Genomic DNA, 27997 nt, shown 5'->3' on the forward strand with positions numbered 1-27997 from the left:
ACCGAAGGGAACAACTAGTTTAATTTTTCATGAATGACATTTGGAGACCAAGAAAGACGTTGAAGGCGGTAAATAGCATATTTTTCGTAGCAGCAGTCTGTGGTTTAAATGTATTCCTTCCAACCAGCACCTAGGAAATTGCACCTGTCACCTTTAGCACCACCCTCAGGAAATACTCTCCAGCACTGCACCAGCAACGCAGGTGAAATGTAGCTTAACAGGTCTGTTGAGAAGAACAGGCCAGAGGTGCGTTGTTTCTGCTGAAGAACTACTAAGAGACTATCTTTCAGAGATACCCAGGTGTTGCCTCTGTCAGCTCAGTGTCCTGATTATCCTGTGTAGAGGCACTTCTGCTTCCCTTGAGCTCCACTTTTTGGCACCGGGAGAGGATCTCTTTGTGGTTGTCAGCCTCCAGGCCTGTCTCCTCCTTATCAACTGGGAAAGGAATTCTTTCTAGAGGAAACACACGAGCCTTTCTTTGTAGGCTGGAAGTATTTTTTTCCCCCCCGTGCTTTCCCACAGGACACAGAACAGGTGGCTCAAGGGCCTGAGAGCTGCTGTTTTCAGTCCAGGGGACCGGTGCGCTACGACGTCGCTCTCCAGCCTGAGGAGAAATGATCAAGTACGGCTCCAGGAGCACAGTCACGACCGCCGAGACTCAGGACTCTGCCGGGGAGGTAAGTGTGGGAAACCCATCAGCGAGATACTGCTCTGGTGCACAGCACTGCCCGTCAAAGCCTGGGCTCACATTTCTGTCTCAAAATTCGGATCTGCTGAGCACATTTGACCCCCCACCACTGCCTCCTCCTTCTCTGCTTGCTTTGCTTTTCCTCTTCGTTCTTTTCCACTTTCCCCCCTTTGCGTACAAACTTTGCGTCCTTGTGACTTTGTTTTAACAGTTGGTAAAACTGAGATCTAGATTGCAACTAATCGAGTCCTTTGTATTGCAGAGCAGTGCTGTAGGGAATCTTGTTTCCTTTTGATGGGATTGTTGCTAGACATGCAGTAATGTAAAAGTTTATCTGCAAGACAGAAAAAAAAATGTTTTTCTATTGGTCTCGTGGATGATGTGTAGTCTGGATCTCTGTAGAAAGTGCTTTTAAAAGACCTTCTCACAGCCTAACAAACAGGAACAATCACCTTTTCCACCCAAAAGGCAGTATAGGTGTATGCACCTTCAGTTTTTGGAAACAAATGATTAAGAATCAAGTTAATTACTGACATATTCTTTCCTAGTTTCATGCCGAAACTTAAGCATGTGAAATACAAGAATCATTTCAGGTTGTTATATTTATATACAGTGCCTGTAGCAATATTTCTGACACTCTGCTGCACCCTCATGTTTTGTAAATGTCTTGGTTTCTGCTGTGGTGCCACACCCATGGAGAGAAGAGTTGATGACAACACTCTGTTGCTGGTGCTGTTCTGTCAGATGAGTTTTGGTAACAGTTCTCCCTGAGGACGTGTCTTCAGTTCCCACGAGAACAACAGCTTCTAAATTCTAAATCTTGGAAAGATTGTGTTCGAACAAGGCAACTGCAGATCACGGGGACTAGCGGCACCCAAGAACAGGAAGCATTTGAGAATGCATGAAAGCACTAGTCTTATATCCAACTGAATGATCGAGAGAGAAGCAATGGACCCAAGTTGTCCCTTACTTTTTTGTATAATGCTTTCGCCTCTCGTTAATTTTAATTGGAATGTTTAAATACTGTACATGGGGCACCACAGAAGGATAGTAAACTTAGTTTCCAGATGCTTCCTGTTCATTCAATTGAAATTTACTATTTATTCCTGCATCAGGACATTGGAATGTCTTCATTGTTTCGCAAACTTGCAATGCCCCTAATCTATTGCACACATTCAATTATACTGTGCATACATCCTCATCTATTTTTGCTGTTTTATAGCTTTAGCTCTGAATGATTGCTGTGGTCTCAATAAGTAAAGGCAGAGTCCCTACCAGAGCCGTGGCAACCAGAATGTTTGTAGCATTAAGCTGACTGGTGAGCATGTGACTCCCCTCCTGGCTCGGATGCCGATTTGAATAAGATGCAGAAAAGTTTTACTGGCCAACATTTATATTACAGTGTGGAGCAGCATGGCTGTTAGCACTGCAGCCTCACTGCTGTTGGCTCCTGAGGATCCTTCTGCTTGGAGCTTGCATGTTCCAGTGAGGTTTTTTTTCAGGGTCTCCCATTTCTTTCCACCTTCGAACACAAATGGTGAACAGGGTCCTTTGTGTTTACATGTGCTGGTGTGTGTTTGCTCTGCAAAGAAAAGCCATCCCATCCAGGGTGTGGTGCTACCTTACAGCCTATGTTTCCTGGGACAGGGCTGCTGCAACCCTTAGCAGGATAAAGTGCCTTTCTGCTAATGAATGGATATTACCGGTTTGAAATAGTACATTGTACTTGCAGTGTGTATCCTTGCTCCTGCGATTGCAGGAAATAGTAAGCATTCTGGTGAAGAATGAAATAATTATTTTGTTTTTAACATAGAACTCTGAACTCCAGCAGCTTATCAAATATATGTCACTGTATATCTGTAACTGGCACAAATGGTTGTTAAATATAACTGTATCAATGCAGCTGTTTACCTATGGCTTTTGTAGGTGTGTGTGCTCAACATGTAAGTCCCATTACTCCGTTTGGCAGAACAAAATTAAGCCAGTTTGATAAACTTAATGGTGTGGTGGCATTTAAACTGAAAAGAGTTTAGAAGGCGGGGAAGGGTTGGAACAGGTTTTGATGCAGTACTGCTTCTTTTTTTTTTAAGAGGACTAACGTTCACACTTGTTTATTGAAGGAAAGACCAAGAAATTGTCTGTGCTACTGAGGTTATTTCTATCAGTGCCTTAGTGGTTCAAAAAACAGAGTTTCCTTCTCATGCTCCTACATTTAAAGATTTATGTATACATTTTTTCATTTCCATTTTTTCACTGCTTCTTTGAATTCAGGGCTGTGGGGGGGGCAGAGCCTATCCCAGCAAGCAATGGGCTCAAGGCAGGGTACACCCTGGACAGGACGCCAGTCCATCACAAGGCCCACACACATACCAGGTTTATTTTTTCCCAGAAGCAAATTAACCTACCAGTATGCCTTTGGACTGTGGTTAATTTCAGAGAAATCCACATGAACATAAAAACTCTACACAGACAGCACCTCAGGAACCCAAGGCCCCAGCACAGCAAGGCAGAAATCCTAACCTCCACACCACCATGCTGGCCTTATGTATACTAGTATGCCATAATTACAGATCAACATTACTGTCCAGTATCTTCACTAGGTAATAGAAACTCCTGTTAGCATTATTCTGCGTGTCTTGAGTAAATTGCTGAGGATGTTTGCTAATCATGCGATTGTTCTGTGTGTGGCTGTTCCCCCAGCGGAGAGTGCGCAGGCTGAGACTCACCCTCCACGACAATGACGTGACCCCAGGGCCAGGGAAGAACACAGGAGCAGCAGAGGGGGTAAGTCAGTGCTCCTCCAGCACAGTGCCCACGGTCAGGCCGAACACACGGCAACCAAACACACTGCGCTCTCCCAGCTCACCTCCTGGCACCCCACTGAACGCCATCAAGTACACCATCTTCTTGGTACCCACAAAGAGACGGCCATTTTCATTTTGGGCTGTAAGCAAAAACAAGGCAATCAACGACAACAAAAATAAAAGTAATAGAAAGAGGTAGCTAAATCGGGACTTTTTTTTATTCCAGCATCTTAAAAAAAGGCTGATCTTCCCAGTCTTGGGGCTTTGGCTGAGCTGACGAATGTATTAGTAAAGGAACAAGCAGAGTTTAAGTCCATGCGAAAAGCTGAAAAGGAAAAAGAAGAACCAGAACGTGCATTTTTAGTATACTCAGATGTGTCAATAGTTGCCCAACACAAAATGTAAATTAAGAACAAGAACTAGAGATTATTGTCTCAACAGTACAGATATGATACAGCCTTGGTGTACTGTTACATTTCTTCATCTGCGCGGGAGCTCCACTTGCTCAATCTTAGTCAGAACATTGTGTGACACCGGCTCCCTTCTGCCTGCTGTTTCTGTTGCTGTTCTTTGCGTGACTTCAGCCAGTGCTGTGTACTTAATGACAGTCCTGGTAGAAAATGTTACACAGATACCGGATTCAAACGTCACTGATAAACAACATTCCAGAGATCCAGAGAGGCGACATCCAAAAAAACAATGAATCCTCTGAAAGATTTACCCGTTTTTTTTAACTGTGCCATTGTGCAATTGCCCTCGGACAGGACTATTGTAGACCACTGGTCCAAAAGCAAGGCTTTTGCAAAGGGAAGATGAAATGAAGAAGTTATAATGTGGGAGACTGTAAAAATAAAAAAACGATAGATGATTGTTAAAAATATACCTTAACATATACACAGTAATATGGATACATGTCTCTCCTTATGCAGTCCTTATGTGTGTACATGTGAGGAGCAGTACTCATCAGTCAGCTATGATAAACGGAAGGGCCTGCTCTGTCATGAAAGTTAGAGCTTCATTTGCTCTTATATATTTTTAAGTTTACCCACAACTGCCAGAGAAAGCCATTTTTGCTGGCAAAAATAATTAGCTGTGGTTGTACTAGCATTTACAAATGACAGTGCTGTGGACATAACAAGTCCATTTTCACCTCGTTTGATTCAAGCTATTGTCAGGCCAGCTGTTTCCATTATTCACTTATATCATACTGATAGACATGAGCCGAGATAATGAGATGCTCTAAACTAATGAGGCGTGTGTTCAAGAGCAGAAAGGACATATTGCACATGACATTAATTATTACAGCCCATTAACTTTATAAACTTCTACTGATACAGGGATTGTGTGGGAGATTAGCCAGTATAAAACACAGACTGGTTAAGCCCCCATATGCAAATGAATCCTTGCTCAGCTTTTACCTGTAATGATACATCAATTAAATTTTATGAGGAGGCTTTATCAGATGTTAACATTGTTCTGAGTCAGTATGAAAAAGCCTACACATACATTTCTCATTTATATTAACTAGAGGAGTATGCCAGGGCTTTTATGGGTGTCACTATAAGAAAAATAGGGGTCTCCTCCTGTAAAATGTGTCCTTCCAAAAATGCATGGGGGTGGTGAAATAGACATTTTGGGTTCTCTACCTTTAAACTGTATGATACCATATTTGGGGGACATTTGGGGACTTCAGCGGTGAGAGTTACCTTTCTGCACCCCATCCTCTCTGTTGGGGAAAATCTAATCCTGATTTAAATTAAACCTAAAGGAGATATTTTGCACTGGGATACTAGAGACTGATCTAAAACAGGGGAGGAGATAAGTGATTTCTCTGCAGAAATGACTTCATTAGTTGCAAATGAATGACACATGACACAGTGTCACATCTCCCAAAGTTGTGATTTGAGCCATTTCTGAAGTTCGAGTCAAATGCTACAAAGACATGACATTTGCAGAAGACAGGGCCTTCGCCAGATAGCAGGCAGAAAGTGAAAAGCAGAAAAATGAAAGAGAGTGAGCACTGTTTACATATTTTGGTTCTGGTACATTGGATTTGATTTATGTCATTTTCTTGAGGAAAAGCCAGCCTGTGCATTTATTTATTTATATTTCTTACATTTCTTACATACCTCCAAAACTCTTCCAGTTTCATACATACATCCCTTTCATTTATAATTAAGGATTCAAGTTGTACAACATCTTCCTTAGTAGCTCTATTTGTGAAAATGGCAAGGAAGGAGATAAAGCCAAGTGTAGAGGAATGTTGTAAACGTCTTGAGGCTTTTTCACGCAATATAGGGATCTCCTTGCACATTGTCTGAAGAAATCCTGAAATGATCCTTTACTGTTATAAAAATATATACAATTCAGGTTTTTAAAATGGGATCTTTAAAAAAACCGTGCAAGCAAACTTAAACCTAAATCCAGTGGTTTTAGGAATCTGAAAAGACGTGCTTTCTAAGACCAGGTTTCCTTGGTGGTAATTCCAGTCTTACGTATTTAGTTGCAAAATAGCTCTATACAGTATGAATAACCCTAGTGACGTCTTCCCCCAGGAGACAGAACTACCCTGGGGTGAAAGAGTTTCAGAATGACTTTAGGTATGGGCTAAGTCACTACAGCTAAGGTCTGGAAAGAGCTGAACAAAAGGACTTGTTTAAAACAGCCAGCAAACAGGAAAAACCAGGCAGGCTGGCTGAGATGGCTGAGCACAGGGGAGAAAGGGAGAAAGCAGAGCCTTCTAATATTGTAGATAGAAAGACTCTATCACCTAGGAAAGATGGCAATTCCCAGGAGGGAAGGGTGTTTTTTTGTAATTTTACACTCCCACGGATGATAAACCCATCAAGATCCATAGTAGGCAAGGCCTTCAACCCTGTGGTTAAGAGTAGTGATTTTCACTTGAAGACATGGAGTAGCTTAAATAGACATGTAGAATAGGTATTGTATAAAGCTCTTAGATCCATCCATTTACTAACTGGTTCATTTAATTCAGGGTTATGGGGGAGCCGGAGTCAGACTCCACACAGACAGCACCCCAGGTCTGGAATACCCAGGTTACCAGCATTGTGAGGCAGGAATGCTAACCACTGCATTACCACGCAGTACAATAGAATTCCATGACTGAGTTATGTGAAGCCCACTCATCTCACAGGTGGGAGCTGTTAGTGACACCCACACAGATAAGAAGTCCCCACTGGTGTTGACAGCTCTTTCCAAATGACTGCCTGGGGTGTAGCTTCCCGTTTTGTTTTTGTTCATAATATTACTTTTAAAGGATTTCACGAATTTGTAAACCACACACCAGTCAGACATACTTTGCCTGATTGGTGCGTGGTTTACAAACTTGGTGAAACAGACCGTTGTGAACAGCTACCCCCCACACACATACATTTAGATAGAGGATTAAAAGGGGAAGTAGAAGGCACTGGGTGATTATTAGCCAGCTCACTGGAGAAATGGGAAAAGTCAGTGCGATTAAAATCTGCTTTGGGTCTTGGCACTAGTGAGAGCCTTCATTGAAAGGAATCATAATGAATGACCTTTAAAAATGTGGTTCAAATCAACAACAGTGGAAGATAAGAGGAAGTCCTTTGAAAACTGAGACCAGGAGGTATGCCTTCACACAAACAGTGGCTGGAGTGTGAAACAAGTAGAACTGATTCCATTGCTTCTTTCAAGAAGCAGATGAATGAAATCTTCAGATCACTTCGCCACTTAAAACATAACGAATGGCCTCTCAACTGCAGACTTTGATGTGTTCTCATGGGCGGAGCGGTGGCACAGTGGCTAAGGATCTGTGCCTGCGGCTGGCAGAGGAATCCTACTCCGTTGGGCCCCTGAGCAAGGCCCTTAACCCCAACTGCTCCAGGGGCGCCATACAAATGTCTGACCCTGCGCTCTGACCCCAAGATTCTCTCCCTGTCTGTGTGTCTGTGTTTCATGGAGAGCAAGCTGGGGTATGCGAAAAGACAAATTCCTAATGCAAGAAATTGTATATGCCCAATAAAGTGATCTTATAATCTTATGAATGTGTACAACAAGCAGGGAATCTGAGTATTTCCTTTCGTTTAGAGCAACAGCTTCGTTCCAAGTGTGCACTGTCACATTGTTAGAGCCCTATGAGAGTTTGAGACATCACAATTAATAGTCCTTCTGAGAAAATGTGAAAATACAAGTGCAAGTTGTCTGAAGAGGTGAATGAATATTCAAACAAGTCTAGGTTCCAAATACATAAATAAAGGAAAAAGGCGCTGTTAAGGGTGTGTTGTGTCTGGTGTCACTGTATTTATTTAAGGCTATGATCACAGCCAGTACCAATTATTTAGATTAGATAACAATGTGTCATTGAGGGGCCGTAGGTTCTTGCAAGTGCCTCATGTTTCCAGCCCAATACCATTCAGCAGAAGTGAAGGGCTGCCCAACCTCTGGCAAAACACAGAAAACTGGAGCACAAGATAATGTTCCTACAATCAGGGGGCAATAGTGCTTGACAGCTAGTGGGAGCTAAAAATACAGCTTGATATGGTTCTTGATTCAGCAAAGTAGGAGGTTTTTTTATTCTGCACAATGACATCCTTGTCTTTCCTGTTCTTGCCAAAGAGGACGTCACATATGCGTTGATATACTGTAGTTGGCAAGGTCTTGTGTGAAAACAACATATGATGTCGCTTCATTGTTTTAAAAGCCGCCAATTATCATATAACTCTAAAACATATAATGCTTTCAAGAGTGCAATCTTTGCCCCAAACAGTTACAGTTAAAAGGAAGCTATAATTTTTGCAAAGGGACAGCAGGTGACGAAGGTCTGAAGCCCGTAAAAACATTGACACTATTGTTCTCCAATGAGAACTGTTTCACTTTTCTATACTCACAGCGGTGCATCCATGCCTGTACTGAAGATACAGTATCCATATATGGATTCAACATCTCGATCTCCCATTTTGGTTTCAGAGAACAGTAATTAATTCTATAAAAGGCGAAAAAAGACTTGGCCAATTATGGTGTATATATTTACATACATGGTTATTGGTTATTTCTTGTGCCAATAAAAGATTTTTACATTTAGAATGAATTGTTCAGTGCAGGATTTCATATCATACACTGGTCCCTGTTATGCGGTCTCTCTCACATTGAACTTTCTCATTAACAGGAGGAGAAAACTGCCACAAGAAGGAGGAAAAATGGCTATAAATACCCTGACAGGGAGCCTCCTGTGCTGGTAGGACTGTTGATTGCTAACTCAGGCTTTAGCATGCAGACAACCTTTCTGTACGAGCTTCCCCTAAGTGGAGCATGCTGCCATGTCAGAGAACAGCTCTGCTGTGCGCACTGAACACTGTACACAGTGCCACTCCCCGTGTGCCACTCCCAGCAGGATCTCTCTGGAGTCTCATGCACAAAGAACATGATGATGTCACCACGCATTATCCTGCACCGAAAACCGCAATGGCTACCTACTGCTCACTAGTATTTACTACTGAAGAAAGCAATCGCAATGCACCCCAACCTTGATTTTAAGGTCTGGAGACAAGGAAATAATTACTTTAAAGTCCCTGCTAAATTGCCTCAACCACAATTATTATGTTTTTGTTTCAGTGAAAAAAACATTAATTAGTGTTGTTAGTAAGCTTAATCATGTGGAATATATTGTTGCTAAATGTTGAAGAAATAACCTAAGATGTGTGTGTTTTTTTACGCTTTGTCAAAGCTGCAATAAGAGCAGTTATTTGCAGAATCTTTAGTTTGTTTGCACTCACAGCTGTGTTCTCCGAAACCCGCTCTTGTGGTTCCATAGCCGAGACAGCTGCTATTGGGTTTCGGAAATAGGAAACCCCATTCGGGAAGCTGCCCTTCAATCTCAGGTCTCTGCAGCAGAGTTGGGAGCAGGCGGGGAATCAGGACGGGACTGACAAGGCGTCTCTCCTCCGCAGCACCTGTCTGGCACCTCGAGCGGCAGCTCAGCGGAGACCCGCCCGCAGGGCAAGGTGTTTGGAGTTGTGCGCAGGAATGGCACGGACACGGGCAGCCAGGAGGAGGTGGTGGCGTGTGAGTGGTCAGTGAATCACCTGAGGCAGGAGATGAACTACATCCGAGAGGTGAGCCAGGAGCCTGCAGTCCTACAAGTGTGCAGGCCCACTGCTGGGGCTAGTGTTGTGTTGTCTAGCTGCTCCTTTGAGGCTTTTGGGCTCAAACAAATGGGGGAATCAAAGGAAAGAATTACGTACTGGATCGAGTATGTCATGTTTCGTCCATCCATGCATTTTCTAACCACTTTATCCGGTACAGGGTCATGGGGGAGCCAGAGCCTATCCCAGCAAGCAACAGGCGTGAGGCAGGGTCCACCCTAGACAGAACGCCAGGCACACAGACTTAGAAACACACACCAGGGCCAGTTTTCGCGCACAAGAGTCCAGTGACCTACCAGTCAGTATGTCTCTGAACTGTGGGAGGACACTGGAGCAGGAGACCCACACAAAATCTTCACGCAGGTAGCAGGTCTGAAATTGAACCCAGGGACTCAGCGCTGCAAGGCAGCAATGCTGGTCATGGTCATTCAAAGCAAAAAATTAATTAGAGGGGAGGCACAATATCTGGTTCGTGACTATTTGATTTCTTCACAACAATAATATGCAATTCAAGTTTTCTTTACATTTTTATTATTTTTCTAAGAAGTGAACAGCTAAACAGATACATAAAACAAAACGAATTGTCCTCTTAATTGAACTGCTTATTACTGAAAATGAACATGGAGAAAAGGTCCACCCACTACAGAAGACTGTAATAAAGAGAATGTTGATAAAATCTGTATTCTGACAAACAATGAGATCTATGGTAATCTCTGTCTACTCCTGTTACACAAGAGCAATTTCGGTAGCACCTCTTGCATTGTGACTTTAAAAGAGCTTTGAGAGGGTACCCAACAATGAAGAGGTACTCTTTAAAATAAACGGGACAATTCATCTTTGTGGTCACCTTCTTCCACGCAGGTGAGAGATTCTCTGGAGAAGGTGAGGCAGAGGATGTATGGAGAGTTCGGGGGCATGCAGCAGTCTATCAAAAAACTGTCCCAGGAGATCAACGTAAGTAGCCACAGCTTCAGTCCAATTCTCTTTGAACAAAAACTTTAATTCGGTCAACACACTGCCCATTTAGTGATGGCATTTGTATTTTTCACTCTCAGTGAAATGTTAAGGAAGCTAACATTTTTTTCAGTATTTCTACATCGCAATATTTTCCTGACATTTTTCTGGTTTCTTAGTTCAGTCTTGCGTATGGTTCAATATCCTTCAAATGTCTGGTTGATACCAGGACCCCAGAAACCCTGATCGATCCAAGCATGCAGACAACTTGCTACAAGTGTAGAAGGGCCTTCTCCTGTGTTTATTGGATGTAGTTTTATTTGAGAATAAATAGAGTTTAAGAAACGATATTTATAAGGGCATGTAATTTCCTTGAGCTGCAAAACTAGCACAATTGCAGCACAGCCTAGTCCTTGAAAAACAAAACACAGTGAGGGTTTCACAAGGTCTGGCTCCCAGTTGTCCAATCAAGTCACCGCCTTTCCGCGTAACAGAAACTAAATGCATATGGTTTTCAGTATTGAATTTGTGGAAGAGTCTTACGTGATGCAGAAAAGTCTCACAGGCCTGCTGTGCCTATCTGTACAAATTTCTGCACATTCCCACTGAACAGCGTGATGCGACTCTGCTCCTGACTCAATCTATCTAGGTTGCCAATTCGCAGCAGCAGTCGTTGCAGGCAGAAGTGAACGTGAAGACGGCTGCTTTGGAAAGTTTCGACCAGATGAACAGCTCCCTAATGTCGGCCACGATTGATTTGCAGGTACATGATTAATAACACTTGTCATGGGTCTCTGTCAGAGCCATCAGCAAAACCCCTGCAGCTTAGGCTGCAGCATAAATTAGAACAGCAGTTTGTCAGAAGCTTTTGACATAGCTCAAATGCAAATAAGATACTTTATACCGTAAAGCCGTCTTTGTGTGTGTATTGGTAATGCCCTTTTAAAACAGTAAAAGGTTAACAGGTTTTAAAACAGTAATGTGGAATTGCATTTATTTTAAAACAGAGGTTGAACGCAGGCCTGAGTACTTAACCTTTAGTTGCTCATTAGAAAACGTGATTTTTAAAAACATAATCACCTCTAACTACAGATCTTATGATTTATATAGGATATCTGAACAAGGGTGAACAATCCCCCTAATTGAGTCCTTTTCATAAAATAATGTTAATTTAGTCTAAATGAAGAAGGGGGATTTAAGGGCGACCTTTAAAACTTTCACACAAAAAGTGTCTATCAATACAGAGATCACTCTATTTTTAAAATGGAAATAGCCAAAATATAGCAAGATAAATAGTGTAATTGTGTAATTGTCAACCAACTAATTCTGCTGCATTAGACTTCACATCTTTCCATGAAACTCAGAGCCAAGCTAATATGCAGGGATGTGTTTGTGTCTGCTCTGTTTTGTGCTCGTTCTTTATTATAGTTGTCTTATCTTAATGCCAAGGCAGCTCATTTCAGAGTGGCAGAGCCGCCCATCACAGATAAAAGCAGGAGGACTCGTTGACCTGTGGGGCGCCCTGGGCTGTGTGGGGTTAAAGGCCACACAGACAGGCGGTGTCTCTGAGGTGTGTACGTTTGTGTGTATGTGCAGAAATCCTTGCTGGAGAGCTGCCTGGACCGCACAGAGATGAGGGAGGAGATGAGGGGCCTGCGGCTCTCCTACAACCAGGCGGTGGAGAGACTGAAAGAGAAGGGGAGGCAGCTAGAGGCGGCACAGGCCGAGAACGAGACTCTCAGGCTCAAGGTATGGCCCTGTCACAGCTGGGGGTCCCTGGCCTCACCTGTCTCAGGACCCGTGTCTGTTTGCCATACGGCTCGGAGATCTCTGACTCTTTTTCCACCGCTCCATAGGGGACAAGCTGCTGTTTTGCAATAGTGAAGATGTCAGTCATACTGTAGCCATTTGCCCAGGATACAGGTGGGCCTCATTTTTAGAGATTTAGAGATGTGTGACACTGTGGTTCTTCAGGAACATGAGAGGCCCTTCTTTGCTATATTGTTGGCAGGATGTTTCTGGTACCCATTGATCCAGTAAAAAACAATCAGTACTTTCCACAGAGCTAGACTTTTCTGATCTGATCTTTCGGATCCTTCCTAAAGGCGGCAGCCTTTCATTAGAGAGGGCTGTGGTAATGAGCTGTCTGCAGGAAAGAGTCAGTAACTAAAAAAGGCATCCCAAAAGGTGCTGATGTTAAGAGTGATGTGGTTTTTGAAGAGGATAGGACTTTGACCATTCCACATAGAAACAGCATTTCTTTTTCCAGGAGGAAGTGGTGTGAGGATTTGTCTAAGCCCTGGTTTTGATCTTGATTCCAGCTGGCTAGACCTCCCACGGCACTTCTCCTATTTTGCCCCACTGCCCTTAAACAAACAAACCGGCCTCCCTGTTTTTATTAATCTCTTTCACCCTGTGGCAGGTTTCAATAATCCAGACCTCGTTCTTAGGCACTGCCAAAACTTGGCTTGACATTTTTCCCTTCCTCCAAATTGACATTAATTATCCAGCTTTACTGTTCAAATCTTGAGAGGAATTTGTAACATTGCATTTTATCCAGTGGAGAAATGCATTGTTTTCAAAATCGGAATGTTTCTTTCCACCTCCAAGCCAAAAATAAAAAAAACATATTTTCTTTAACGTTCTCTCAGAATAAGCAGCTTGCAAGTAGCAAAGGAAGTCGGAAATGAAAGTCTGACTTCAAAACCAACTTCTCAAGGTTGAAGGTTGTACTTTCAGATGTATTTCCAGCTCATTCATTTTTAAGAGGAATTTTGTGTTCAAATGCCCTGTAACCTGTTTTTCTGGCTGACCAGCATGAGGAATGGAGCTGGGCTCCTCAGCTCATTACTCATCACTGTCAAGGGTAGCTCTTCTGCCGTCTCTTCTGCCCTCAGCTTGAAATGGAGTGTGGCTTGCATTGGAAAGCAGAACTGATTTGTTTAATCATTTAAATATTGAAGGGGCCCATGGCCAGATAATGAGCAGGTAGCCCAAGTGCCCCATCCTCCAGAGTTGGCATCACTACTCTCTATAGTAATAAATGTCTTGTTTCTTTGTGAATTAGATAGAATCCTCACAAGAAGCCAACTCCCAAGTCCTTCAAGACATGACCCAGAAGCTGTACAGAGAATATGAAGAACAGCTGCAGGAGGAACAGCGAAAACACAGAGAAGAGATAGAGGTTCTCCAGGTACACATGTGTGATGCTAAATAGACAAAACTAACATAAAAGCCAGCAGCCATATCACCCTACAGCTCACAACTGGCAACCCACTGAAGCTAAGCAGGTGTGAGCCTGGTCAGTTCCTGGATGAGAGACTCCTGGGAAAAACTAAGGTTGCTGCTGGAAGAGGTTTTTAGTGGGGCCAGCAGGGGGCGCTCACCCTGCGGTCCATATGGGTCCTAATGCCCCAGTATAGTGACGGGGACACTATACTGTAAACAGGCGCTGTCCTTCGGATGAGATGTAAAACCGAGGTCCTGACTCTCTGTGGTCGTTAAAAATCCCAGGGTGTTTCTCGAAAAGAGTAGTAGTGTAACCCCGGCGTCTTGGCCAAATTTCTCATTGGCCCTTACCAATCATGGCCTCCTAATAATCCCCATCTATGAATTGGCTTCATTACTCTGCTCTCCTCCCCACTGATAGCTGATGTGTGGTGAGTGTACTGGTGCACTATGGCTGCCGTCACATCATCCAGGTGGATGCTGCACATTGGTGGTGGTGGAGGGGAGTCCCCATTACCTGTAAAGCGCTTTGAGTGGAGTGTCCAGAAAAGCACTATATAAGTGTAAGCAATTATTATTAATTATTATTATAATCTTTTCACACCTGCATAGCTCTTCCCACTTCTGCCTTGCCTGAGTGTCAGGATGAAGAATGTGGGATCCTGTACCCTCTAGTGGTGACTAGCGCAACCTGCAGCCCATGTTTCTCCATACACCTGCCGTTATTTTACAGCGCTCTGAAAACACATTACTCTGTTTTTTCAACGGTAAACCAAAGTGAACGTGTATAAGGGTAACTAAAAGAAGAAATAAACGCCAGAGGCGATGGCTGATGATAGAATCTCCACCCACGACACTCCTTTCCCTTGGCCACAGGCGAAAATCGATGCTTATGTGAGGCAGATCGAGGAATGCAATGAGAAAATGAAAGCGATGGAGGCTAAGATCACGGAGAGGGATCAGAGGATCAGCGAGCTGGAGAGACTCATTGACTGTATGGAACAGGTAAATATGAGCACCAGCAGGACTGATACCTGATCCTCAGGGCTTGTTCAGGGCATGAAGTATGACCTTTAATTACTATGTATGCATGACTGTATTCAGCTGCACTAGCAATTTAAACCCTGTTTAATCTGTTTTAAATCTCAAAGCACTCATAAAGTATTTCACATGAAGCTGTGAAGCTGTTGTGAAGCTGCATACATAGTTTCCTGTGCCTTGCAGAATATACAAATGTTTCCTTTCTTTATTTCTATTCATGCATAGGTAAAAGCTCATTTCCTACAGTTTTGCATTCATATTATTATTTCAAGGAGATAAAACATCCAAGACAGATAGCCTGTAAATTATCCAGAAATAAAATACACATTTCAGGGAATTCTATAACTATAGCTGCTTGGCTAAATCACTGCAAGTTGAGGAGCCTCGTTTGAAAAGTTTTTGAGCCTGTGCGTGACAAACGGGACATTAAAAGCTTTAGCTGATCTAAGATGCGGGGAAATGCCCGTGTGCGGGTTTGTGCGGGTTTCTGCGAGGCTCCGCAGCAGAGGGCGTCCCCGCGCTGTCAGCAGGCCGAGAGTGACACGTGTCTGCCTGCAGGAAAGAGCCCAGCTGCTCGGGAAGCTGCAGGAGTGCGAGGCACGGCTGCACCGGCTGAGACAGGCTGACCAGCTCGACGCGGACGCGGCCAGGAGGTAAAGGACTCTTCCATTTTGCAGCCAGCAGCCGTCTTTAAAGATGTGAAAGTTAGTCGAACACATTTACAAGGCGGCGGTTGTTATCGCAAGCTAAAGGGACCTGAGAATTATTGTAACGAATACGTCCCTGCGCATAACCCTTAGCGATATAACTAAGGGATGTGGGCCGCCTGGGCTGAGGAAGGTCTTCGTTAGCTCAGCCGGCCAGACCCCCGTTGAGCGACGCCGGAGTCCCGGGGTCGAGCCCATTCGTTGGAGGGACGAACTGGGGCGGGAGCGGCGAGGGCACAAGTCCGAGAACCCGAATCCGTTACATTATATTGTATAGAACAAGTGGTCTAAAATGTATTTATAAAACAATATTATTACAATGAGTGAGAGTTTCTTACTTATTAATATGTTAAGAAAATTATAGTAAAACACTAAATATTGAAATAAAGCGATATAACTATTACTTAGAGTCGTTCTCGTTAGAACATAGGAACGTTTACAAATGAGACGAGCCCTTTTTGGTAGTGAGTAGTTAATTGATCTGAATATCTCACCTGGCCGCTTCTTGAAAGAAACATGGGTATTGCCTTAACAACATAGCAGCTTGTTTTCTACTCCCACAACCCTTTGAGTAAAGACGTGCCCTCTGTTCTTGGTTTAAAACGCATTTCCACATAGTTTCCACTGGTGCCCTCTGGTTTGGGTTTCACTGTGCATCCTGAAGACAGTGCAGTGCCGGACTGACGTTGTCAGTGCCCTTGAGGATTGCGAATATTTGGATCTGCTCTGCTCATGCTCTTCTCCGTTTAATACTAGCAGTCCCTTCATCCTTCAAAATATCCTCCTCCCAGTGCCACGCAGTTTGCTGAGGAGAGCGACAAACCGCATGCACTTGTCCCAGACTGTAACATTGTGATCAGGGCAGTGTCGGGAAAGAAATGTAAAGAACAGGGCTTGAAACACGTTTCTCAGTATCCAGGACTCTGGGTGCACCTCCCCTCCATGGATCTCAAACGCCAGTGGATGCAAAGCACATCCACGCCATTTGCAGGAAGCTCTCGGTGCACTATTGCTTTTTGTTTTCTTGCAAATTCTGGAGGTCTTCCTGTATGAGTCGTTCGAACAGCTCACTGACAGGCACCTCTTTCAGGGCTCTTCAGCTCGAGCAAGAGAGATCGGGCCTGAAAGAACGGATCAAGCATCTGAACGACATGGTTTTCTGCCAGCAGAGGAAAGTGAAGACCATGATTGAGGAGGTAAGGATCTGGAAGTCATGTCCTTCTCGTTTACTGTTACCTCACCAGCTGACACTGGTGTAGAAAATAACCTCAATAAGAAAAGTATAAGGTAAATCATTCCCTGATTACAGTGTGATGTAACATTTCAAAAACTATGTCCATAGTGCATTTCTTCCAGCTTTTCAGTTTCTTTGGATAAATATGCAAAAGCATACATTATTTTAAAAACAAGGATCTTATTTCTCGCTCCTGGTTATAGGCTGAAACATTGCGGTCCAGGGTTGTGCAAAAGGACATGTACATCACAGAGCTGCTGGACAGAATTGCTATTGTGGAATGTGAGGTAGGTTGGTCAGCACTGACTTTCTGTGTGAAAAAGACCAAAGGAATGGAACTAACCCATTGCCAGTTTACTGTGAAGTTTAATGTATCAAATAAATGGAGCCATTATAAAAATAATATATACTTAATATACACTAGCAGAAACAAATATCATTATATCCATAGTATATACATATATAAATATTTGGAATATGTGTGTCTGTTCATCCCTCTGTTATTTTTCCAGATCTATTTCCCTTTTCAAGAAAGAGAAGGACAGATAGTTGTGTCATTGATGTTACCTGAACTTTCAAGCTTTTTTGTCTGTCACCTGTATGTACTGCGTGTATATACTGTATACAGAATATACACGTATAGTGAAGGACACTAAAGATTAATTATTGAATATTTACTCTGACCTTGTTTTGCTTACTAGAATAATGAGCTCCAAGACAAGATGAATTATTTACACCCTGACCAGAATGGAACAGAGAAACAAGTGCAAACAAGAGAAATTGGAGTGGGCTGTGATCTGCTTTCAAGGTAAATAACATTAGATACTGAATTTTCAGTAAGTACAGAAACTGTGAAGTAGACACTTGTTGTGCTCATTCTAAAAAGTGTAAAGTGTCAATTTAATCAAAATGGTCTACCTTGCACTGCTTTGAAGTGATTCCAGTCTTGAATTAAGTCCAGTCTGCATGCTGTGGTCTGAATTCCAGGGTTAGAAGAATTCTGAGAAAGAAAGTACAGCACCATTTAGAATATACTGTATTGTGTACACTTTTGGGCACCACATTACAAACAGATATTGTTGTTTTTGAATCAGTCCTGAGAAGACTAGCAAGATTAAGGTCTTAATTAAATGTCCTGAACTGACAGACTGAAAGAACTGAACATTTTTAGTCTTCAGTACAGACGTCTATGAGGAGAAGTGACACTAGTATTCAAAATCCATCGACAAAGTCAACCCGGTGACCATTTTCAGAATAAATAGTGAAACACAATTGGGAACTGCATGATAGTTAGTTGAGCGTGGACTGAGCACAGCAGTGCAGAGATCACCAGTTGTTAGTGCAGACTGCAGCTGAAAGCAAACAGGTGCACACCAATTGCTCTGACGTTTCCTGACAAATCACTTTTGTTTTCTTTTCAGACCAGACAGGCCAGCCCAGGTGGAGGTACTGTCCAGTTCTGTCTCATCCAGCCCAACGCAGTCTGGTCCAGTGGACTCCAGTCCACGGCAGTCCAGTCCCAGGACGAGATGCCCATCGAGAGTTTACACACCATACATGAAGCTTATGGAAATAAGTGCTAGTCTACCAGTACAGTGACTGTAGGCATCTGTGTTCAAAGTATTGGTTTTTAATGCAGTTCATAACAGTTATGTTGAAATACACATCCCGGGTCCTCAGAGGAACTGCAGTATTAATTGTCTGCCTCACGGGGATAAGAATTTCAACCTTAACATTTTCTTAATGTCAAAAGGAACCAAGCAGCCAAGTATATTCAGAGCACAGCAGGAAACAGCCATGGTGTTGCAGGACCTGTGGATGTTATTTAAAGGATACAGTTTATACCACAGACTCGAGGAACTCTTTATGTTTTCCACTGCTCAGACAGAGAGCGCGCATAATGTTTATTGGTCTCTGCAAACGGTCTGGCGACTCAGAGCTGAACTGCAGTGTCTTATTGTACATCTTAGACACTCGTAAGATCCACTAGGACCTACAAAAGCAGCTTCTTGGTGTTCATAACAGTCTGGGAGTGTGAAGAGCTCACTGCTAATGAGGTTTTTAACTTCGAACATAGGTGCTGAGAAGGTCACCTGTCAAAATACATCAAGGAAAGAAATGTATGGATTTACATGTTGTAAATAATTTATTTAGAAGAAAATTCCTATTTTTTTGTTTAAAAAAAACTGGAGGCCAGTGTCCATTTTTCCTCAAAATTATAATGTGTTCTAATTCATACAAACATGAAGTCAAACAAGATGAAAAGATTAATTTACCTTTCAAACAGAAAAAAACAAGTTTAAAATTATTAGAAGTATACTCCAAATAGTTATATTTTTATATTATGGAATTAACATATTAACGATTGCGATTAACAGTTTTGTAATTATTTTAATTCCAATTCCATTTACAAAATTCCTTTTGTAATTAATATTGGAATTAATAGCTTTCATTTAATATTTTAAAGGTGCTCAGGAATATTCATAATAATTTTAATGAAGTATTTTATTATTTACTAGAAATGTATATTTTACTATGTTTGGGGTCTTATTTTGTTAAGTTAAATCTTGTACAATATCTTGTAAAAAAAGCACAAACGTTTTATACGTATTTTGCTATGTAAGGGTCAAAAGCTTTGAAACATTCAAGACAAAGTAATCTCTGTGTCCAGCGTACATTGAATTGTTCTATACTGCCAGCAATAGCAAACCATTATTTTTGAGGCCTGTATAAGAAATATATTTTACTACTGTGTTTTCCTTATTGAGCATGATACATACAAATAATATATTGTGCCTATATCTCCAGAGAACTATAGTACTGTATGTATTGGCTGGTACATCTCCTCTTTGTTTATTTTACAAAATAAACTGTGATCAACAAATTTTGTGATTACATTTCAAGAAAAATATACTGTTATTTTCAAGGTAACGTACATTCATATATTCATGGACCTTGGATCTCTGCACCGAAAAACAATGTGTAAAAGCCTATATATTATGAAAGTTTTTACTGGTATTTCGCACAAGAATATACATAGAGATTGATTTTCGATAAGCGGTATTGTAAAAAGGCAATTCTGAATCCTAGTCCAGGATTGAATCGCTGTCTGGCGCGTTTTGTTCAATCTGATCTCTAAATGACGAGTGCTAATTGCAGTCTTTAATCAATCTATTTCATTGGAAGTTTGAGACAACTACCGCATGTAGAACTTTAACTTAAGCAAGCGCCCTTCAAAAATGCATCTTTCTATTTTCTAACGCTTTATCTAATACTGAGTAGCGGGCGCTGCTCAGATCGCCGATCCTTATTTCATATTAAACCTCTCTTCTTAAGTGACCAGTGTATGAAAGCAATCGATGTATAGTGAGCAGGTAGTGAGAATGACGGTGTATCAGACACTCCTTCAGTGTTTTTTTTTTCCTTCTGCGGAGGTCTAGTTGATTGCATTTCCAGAGACCCCGCACAAAGGAATTAGACCGGTTCTGTGATTAACAAATTGGTTCAGGGGTGGGGCCGATTACAAATCCTCTCGTTATATGAGATGAAAGCAAAGTTTACTATTTAATTTTTAAAAAATATACTCCAAATAGAAAATTGGGGGGGGGATCAATGTTTCTGCGATTCAGAAGTCAATCGGAGAAAACAAACGGGAGATACAGCGATTCCTCAGGAACAGGGAAGACAAGAGTCGCTCTACTATTGATTGACAACTATTGATTATACGCTGAACGGAATCGAAAATGCTAAGTGTATGTAATAACCAGAATATCGAGAAATGGCTACTTGGAAGAGATGTGGTCTTAACTTTTCAGAATCCTGTGCTTTTTGTTTGAAATAAAAAATACAAAAGTGAGAACAAAATTTAAAACTGTTACTGCGTGTCTGACAAGATTATAACTAAGATGCCCAAAACACCTGTGCAACTTTACCGTGATGATAATGTTTGTTTTACGGGGTTTTACTGACCCCCAGCGGAACTAAAGCGACATTGTTAAGTACGGATGTAATGCTGGTAAACTACAATTTTCTCCAGGCTTGACTGCCACATCTTCTGATATATGCCAACATATTTATGCCCAAGAAAACACTTCTAATTTGTGCTCCAAAATTAATCAAGTCTTCAGTTCATGTGACTGCCATAAATAATGCTATTATTGTCTTTTATTTGAAATCTAATTTTCTAAAAGAACGCTTAATAAGAACACTTAGGTGACCACATGATAGGAGAAGTTTAGAACTATAAATAAGAAAATGTGACAAAATAACTTTTTACATTTTTTATAGAATATTTTACACATGACAAAATAAGTACTTTTTTTAAACAAATTGAAGAGAGAAGTACCAACCAAAACATATATTAAGAAAATGTTAATCATCATCAGAAATTCTGATTTTTTCTGTTCATTGGGACAGTACCTATTTCACCTGTGTTAAATACGCTCGGCGTAGTTCATCAGTTTTCGTCCGGAAACACGAAACTTTCCGGCGACTCCCAAAGCCCGGAAACCATGTTGGATTTTGAATGCGGTTGTGTCTCCTAAACCAAGATCGCCATGTTGACAACCAGAGGCGGTATGCGTGCACACAGGATGATTTGTATTATTTAGTTTTTATTGCTTTTAGTATTAGTTTGTATTTTTCTTACTTATTTATGAAGGACAATGTCCTCATCGTGGACAGAACGACAGGGGAAAGTGGGTGATCTTAACAGTAAAAGTAAAGAAGAGCTTTATGACATATTAACTCGGCAGGAGAAACTGCTAGCCAACACGTAAGTCAAACGAAGGGTCGAGATTTCTTGAATGTACAGTCCAAACTGATGATGTCTACACGTGCAAAATAACAACAATGACAGGATTTGTTTGGTTTGTATAGTCACAATAATATTTTTTAGTGTATACATTTTTGTATACTGCTGTCAGTGCTAGCTTCCTTAGTACACCTTGCTACCTTTATACTATTCAACAGAAAATACCGATGTAGTCGCTAGTGTTGTTAAGTGGTTATAGTAGAATCTTCGTCTAGTAAAAATAGTTTAATCTCGTCGCTTTATACTGCAGATAGACGTTTTTTTGTAAGAAATGAAAATAATTCTTACGGTCACAGAGCCATAACGTTATGGCATCATGACAGTTTGAGTGAGATATTTACGACACCTAAATGTCGTGTCTAACTCCAAAAAGTTCAGCAGCACAGTATCTGTATCCGCATGCTACATGTGGTTTATTGTGCTCGGGATTACTTAATTATATTCAGATTATCATAGTCGTGTGATTTACGCAGTTGTTTTTGTTCAGGTCATCTTCAGATACTGGCGTTTGATTCAACTTTAGAAAGCTTTTAGAACAAATCTAAATACGTGCTCCAGGAAGAACATAAAGCACCCCTTGCGTTCTGCAGTAATTCAGTGGTGTATGTTGGGGTTTAAGCAAGAGTATTTGTTATTTAATCACAATTCACAACCTGCAGGTAATTTATTGTTAATTGCCCTCTCCTTAAATATGTATATGGCTTTATTACAGATGTGGAAAAGAAATCAGGAATATTTGAGCAGATTTAAAAAAGAAGGCGGAGAAGTGTAATGAACATTTGCTTTATTATATGTGAGGTTCAAAGAGTATTATTATTATTATTATTATTATTATTATTAAAAATAATAATAATAATTGCTTGCACTTATGTAGCACTTTTCTGGTCACTCCACTCAAGGTGCTTTACAGGTGATGGGGGCACCACCAATGAGCAGCCCCACCTGGATAATGCAACGGCAGCCATAGTGCACCAGTACTCTCACCACACACCAGCTATCAGCGGGGAGGAGAACGAGAAAAGAGTGATGAAGGGGATTATTAGGAGGCCATGATCGGTAAAGGCCAGTGGGAAGTTTGGCGAGGACACCTCGGTAACACCCCTACTCTTTTCGAGAAACACCCTGGGATTTTAAATGACCAAAGAGAGTCAACATCGGTTTTACATGTCATCCGTCACTATACTGTAGCATTAGGACCCATACAGACCACAGGGTGAGTGCCCCAGACTGGCCCCACTAATGACTCTTCAGCAGAAACCTCAGTTTTTTTCCAGGAGGTCTCCCAAACAGGTATTGACCAGGCTCACACCTGCTGAGCTTCAGTGGGCTGCCAGTTGTGAGTTACAGGCTGATAAAACTGCTGGCTATGAGTAAGACATTATCTGTCCTAATTACTTTTGGATGTTGTTTTTCAGGAGATTCGTCCAATCCCTTCCTGATAAAGGGAAGAAAATATTGGATTTTGTGCAAAAGATCCACGTAGCCATTGCTGACCATGAAGAAACACAAAAGAGAACGCAGATGCTGCTGTCAGTTAAGACAGAGCTGCAGTCTAAATACCAGCAGACCCTTAAGGAGCAGCGAATAGGAACATTTCAGATGGAGGATTTAGAAATGAGCCATGAAAATGGAACTGTAGAAACGGACATTAATGCCAGAAAACATGATAAAACCACACTAAAAGTCGAAAGCGAACTGAGTCGTACAGTTGCTGATGGGGCTGAAAACTCTGTGACACAAGCTGATAATTCAGCAGGAATAAAGAAAGCATCAACAACTGCAGCGTCTCTGGGCGAAACAGGCCTCCGGGCGAGCTCTGAGACGAGGAAGGAGCAAGGTCTCATTGAAGCCTTTGGACAGGTCACGCTGACCGATGACACTTCTCCTTGCAGTAACGACAGGCTGAGTGGTGGGGATGGTTCCACTGGGAGGGAGCCTCCCCTGAAAAAGCCTCATTATATTGAGGTCCTGGAGAAGACTGAGAAGAGTCCCCCTGTAAGAAAAGCAAAATTCAAACCAAATCAGTAAGTACCGTTTACCCTTTTCTCTGTTTTGTAGAGTCCTTATGATAAGATCATACCGGGTTAAAGTTGATTAACAAAAGCACCAGACATTCTTAAGTTGATATCATCATCATCATCACTTTCAGTAACCACACAGTAGCCTGAATCCTAGTCATGGAAGCACTGGGCACACGGTGGGACTACAGCCCTGATGCGATGTCAGCCCACTGCAGGGTTTACAAAGACAAAAACGCACACATTCACACCAAGCCCAGTTTTTCAAGAAGCCGGTTAACCTACCAGCACGTCTTTGGACTGTGAGACGAAACCAGAACTCCTGGAGGCAACCCACATGAGCATGGGGATAACGTGCAAACTCCACACAGACAATATGATATCTGTCTATTGATAGAATTGAACCCGGGACCTCGGTGCTGCAAGACCACTGCAACGCATTGCCACCCCTTAACCCAAAAACTGTATTTTTCTCAATCTGTTCACAGTCTAAATGCTTAAATTTTATAAAAGGACAGCTTTTTTGCTAGCCCTCTCTGTCTTAGCTAATTCTCTCTGTTTGTGTATGGCATAGCTTATATGTTTAGGAGCTGACAGTGAACACTCGTTTGCCAGGTGGCTGTTTTTAATTCTGATCCTTGCATATTTCTGAATGTTTCACATTGTTACACATCCACACTTTCAACGTAAAAGGTATTGTGTGTCTAGATTCTACTGATAAGCATGTGTCCTCGTTTACGGCAGGTTACCACAGAAGTCTTGTGGCTCTTCGGCTGGGTCCTCCTCTCCCAGCCTGTCGTCGGGGGCTGTGTCTCCCCTCCCTCTTGCAGAGAGGAAGCTCAGAGACAGGAAGCACCTGGATGACATCACAGCGGCCAAACTACCCCCTCTTCATCACACCCCGACGCAGCTCCTGTGTCTGGAGGAGTCTGCTGCCCTTCAGCAGGAGCAGAAGAAGAAGTATGAGGTATAGACAGCACACCCATTAGCTGATCCGGGTTTAAGTGTGTGGTTAGGAATTAGAATCACAATGCAATTGCACTTTTTTAATACAGGAATACCTTGACTTACAGGTGAGGGTATATTCCAAGAAAAGTACGCACTGTGAGAATCACAAGTAACAGAGGATCTTAAACAGTGGCTTCAATTGGGATTTCTTACATGAGCGATGTATGACGACTTTATTGGGGGTATTTGCAGTGGCATGACTGATATTATTGTTACAACTTAAGATCCATTTAAAAGCATAAATATATTTATTTTTAAACTGTAGTTACCTCAAACTGGGCTAATCACCTACTCTTATACATAGCCTGTCATTTTGTTTCTTCTTTGATTTAGAAAGATTTGTTAAGCATAATGTGATCCAGGAAGTTGTAAGTTGGGGAGTTACAGCAATTTGACATTTACAAGCTAAAAAAAAATCAAATTTCATGTTGCACACAACCAAAAGAAGAACTGTATCCTTATAGAAGGCAAACTGTCCAAGTCTGTGCTCATTTTGCGCTGTTTGATGTGCTTGATCTTATGAGTTCCATGACATCTCCTGGAAACAGGCTAATCTTGCTTTTGTCTTGTGGACTGTGTATTTTAGGGATTGCAAGCCAAGCTTGCTGCACAGAAACTGTCTGAGAAGTTGAATGTCAAAATGGTGAGCTACAGCCCTGAAGGTGGAGAGCTGACAAAGTACAGAGAGTTCCACGATGATGGAGCCACTCACTCTTCAGAGGACGATTAGATCAGAAGAATGCGCCGCTGGTCTTTTGACTGCCACTGTTTTCTCAGCCTTGTCGGCAACTTGAGATGTTTAGTTAATGCTTTTTGGCATTTAATGGAGTGGACATGTGAAAGGTGATCCATAAAGTACCTAAGTGGGCTTAGAAAACTGCACAGTGTTGCACTCTGAAATACCTTAACGTTTTATATGATCTTGGGTCCTAGTGCAGTGAAAAGGAGGAGCAACAGGCTGTCCCCCTTTAAAGCTGCAAGGTCTGCTGGTCTTCTGCGTCAGCTGTGTTTATGTAATTTGTTAAAATTCCTGTTCTTGCTGTGTCTTCGGGCTCTACAGGCACTGAAGCCAGCAAAGCTCTCTCTCTATAGGAGCCGTGCTGACAACATCCAGCTAATAACACGCGAAAATGTTGTGTTATAGCTGTGTATAGGGATCCCAGAGCTGTCTGATTCCTTGTGGAACTTTTTCAGTGACCTGATAGTACGTCATAGTGTTTCTTTTCTCTTGGATGTCGCCACATATTGTGATTGCTGTGATATCTGCAGTCCAGGGGGTGATTGGTTTTTATCCCTCTACCTCAGAATGTTTGTGTGTGTTTTATCCTGCAGTATCCTGATCCATGAAATCTTTCTGAGGTTGTCTTTGCCCCTTATCAAAACATGGCTTCTTGCTCATTCCCAAATTATGGATTATTTGGGCTGTCCTTTTCAAATGATGGTAAAAGATATGTGAAATGTTTGTCATGTGTAGAATAACTAAATCTGAAAATGCTGCAATTTCAAAGAGAACTGTATCTACTGGATGATAATTCATAAGTAAATTATTTTTTTACAAAGCCTTTTGTATTGCCTTTTCAGAGGGATAATTTAAAATAAAGTCCTACTGGTACTTTTGCTATTTTACATTTTTTATGTGTTGTGGCAATATAGTGTCACATCACTGCTGGAGGAGTACTTAAAGCTTACACATTATTTTATTTTGCATTATTTTGTTTAGTTTCAATATTTTATTTCACTTTCATTGGTGTAAAAACGGCAACCAATTTATTATTACAGAGTTTTCAGAAAAATAATTATATGTACCTTACATTAATAGATTGTTTCTCATTTTGTTAAGATAAATATTTGCTTTCTTGTTGTGTTTTCACATTTCAATTCTTATATGGGTGATGTATCCGTTAGGGCTGCAGCTTTTCAGTTTTGTTTCTGGGTGCGAGTTGATTCTGCACTCAGTTTAATTGCAAACACCAGTCCTTCTGTTTGGAGTTTGCATGTTCTCACTAGCTATATGTGTTGTTTCTGAGTTTTGCCCCCTACATTACAAAGACTTGCTGGCTAGGTTAATTGTTGTCTTTAAATTGTCTATGTGTGTATCCTGCGGTAGGCCGGTGTCTCACCTATGGTATAGTCTATGCTTGAAACCTGAGTTGGTCAGGTTAGGCTCTGACTCACTGCTTCTCTCTGTAGGATAAATGAGATATGAATAAAGTATGGGTGGAAATCTATACATGTATAAAAGATTGTAAAGGTCCCTGAAATATATGTCAACTTTTCCACTTTTGTGTAAGTCTATGAAATAATGGAACCTATAGTATTTACTCAGTTGAAGAATACATTTAACATTAAATTCATATTTATTAAGCTTATAAATTCTAGCATAAGAATGAACAAATGGTTATTGTGAGACATGGCTCTGTTTAATGTGTCTCAATGTGTTTTTTATGTTTTGATGAGTTGAACCATAATTTAAATGAGGAAATCATTTTTTTAACAATTTGTTATAACCAATAACTTGGGAAGATGAGGTATAGATAGTTGATGAAATATAGAAACCCTGGATAAAATCAGGCGACTTGCTGAACTTGTACATCTGGAATGGATTTATGTTATGTTTCTTCTTCTGCGGCCTTGCCCTGATTAAATCGCTCCTCACGTGAGGCCTGTAGCTGATGGTGAAAGGCTTGCTCTGCAGATAAGGCAGCTCACGTCATCATCCCAACAAACCTGCACGTTTATTTCCACTCTGACATCAGCAGATTTCTTTAATAAGCCTGTGCCAGGAATTTTAATGATGGGGGGGGAGGAAAAAAGAACTTCAAAGATGAAGTGGAAAAAAAAATGGAATATAATTTAGGAGAGATGCACAGTGATGCTCTTTGATAACCTCTGATAATTGGCACTACGGCAGTGTGGGAGCTGCTTAAATAAACATCTGGACGCTGTGTTTAGACATTTCGGGTGACAGAATCCAGACAAATCTCCCCAACTTCCAACAATAAATATTTCAGCAAGCTCCAAAAGGATCTTCCTCGTACTGTTCTTAATTATCTCGGTTACATAAATATAGTGACTGTTACCAATTTAAGTATAAGATTTCTTTTGAAGTTTTTAGCATCCGGCCTGTGCCATTGCTCACAGGATATGTGGCTGGGTTTGAAGCAGATACAGCCAAAGCTTTTAAGTTTTCATCTTTCATAAAATTCCCATTTTATCTGAAAGTTCTCCCTCAGACATCTCTTCGTTATGGATGCCTACTTTTTCAAAATCTGTGTAAAGGAATCTGAAAAACTCATCATTCTTGGCATAAGTTAGATTCTGTTCACTTTTCACTTAAGATGATGATAATAAAGGTGTGCATGTGTACTTCTCAA

At 41.5% G+C, this 27997-nt stretch overlaps 1 protein-coding gene and 1 long non-coding RNA gene across 4 annotated transcripts; one reads left to right on the forward strand and one right to left on the reverse strand.

Moving 5' to 3' along the window:
• Positions 1-4: 4 nt before the first annotated feature.
• On the reverse strand, positions 5-4064 carry LOC107076910 (uncharacterized). Of its 2 annotated transcripts, XR_011189700.1 has the most exons (3): positions 3967-4064; positions 3415-3632; positions 5-1022 (listed from the first exon to the last, which is right to left on the reverse strand). It is a non-coding gene; the product is annotated as an uncharacterized lncRNA (long non-coding RNA). The 2 variants fall into 2 exon arrangements; XR_001478044.2 differs by lacking the exon at positions 3967-4064 and having other exon boundaries at positions 3415-3921.
• polr2m (RNA polymerase II subunit M) lies at positions 588-27997 on the forward strand. 2 transcript variants are annotated; one of them, XM_015343303.2, is made up of 15 exons: positions 588-677; positions 3389-3472; positions 8645-8713; positions 9426-9590; positions 10482-10574; positions 11224-11337; positions 12171-12323; positions 13642-13767; positions 14679-14807; positions 15402-15496; positions 16641-16746; positions 16988-17071; positions 17486-17592; positions 24360-24582; positions 25210-27997. In XM_015343303.2, the coding sequence occupies exons 1-15, from the start codon at positions 615-617 to the stop codon at positions 25351-25353; spliced, it is 1755 nt and encodes a 584-aa protein (XP_015198789.2). In that variant the 5' UTR covers positions 588-614; the 3' UTR covers positions 25354-27997. The 2 variants fall into 2 exon arrangements, with proteins under 2 accessions (XP_015198789.2, XP_015198788.2); XM_015343302.2 differs by lacking the exons at positions 24360-24582; positions 25210-27997 and adding an exon at positions 18206-19679.

Source organism: Lepisosteus oculatus, chromosome 5, assembly GCF_040954835.1.
Source record: "Lepisosteus oculatus isolate fLepOcu1 chromosome 5, fLepOcu1.hap2, whole genome shotgun sequence".
NCBI lineage: Eukaryota > Metazoa > Chordata > Actinopteri > Semionotiformes > Lepisosteidae > Lepisosteus > Lepisosteus oculatus.

Excerpts from the sequence above, each read along its gene's own strand:
- polr2m (XM_015343303.2), top strand. The coding sequence starts at position 615 with ATGATCAAGTACGGCTCCAGGAGCACAGTCACGACCGCCGAGACTCAG. Across the intron at positions 14,808-15,401 it reads TCATTGACTGTATGGAACAG|GAAAGAGCCCAGCTGCTCGG; the intron begins GTAAATATGAGC and ends GTCTGCCTGCAG. Across the intron at positions 17,593-24,359 it reads GGCTGTGATCTGCTTTCAAG|GTTACCACAGAAGTCTTGTG; the intron begins GTAAATAACATT and ends CGTTTACGGCAG.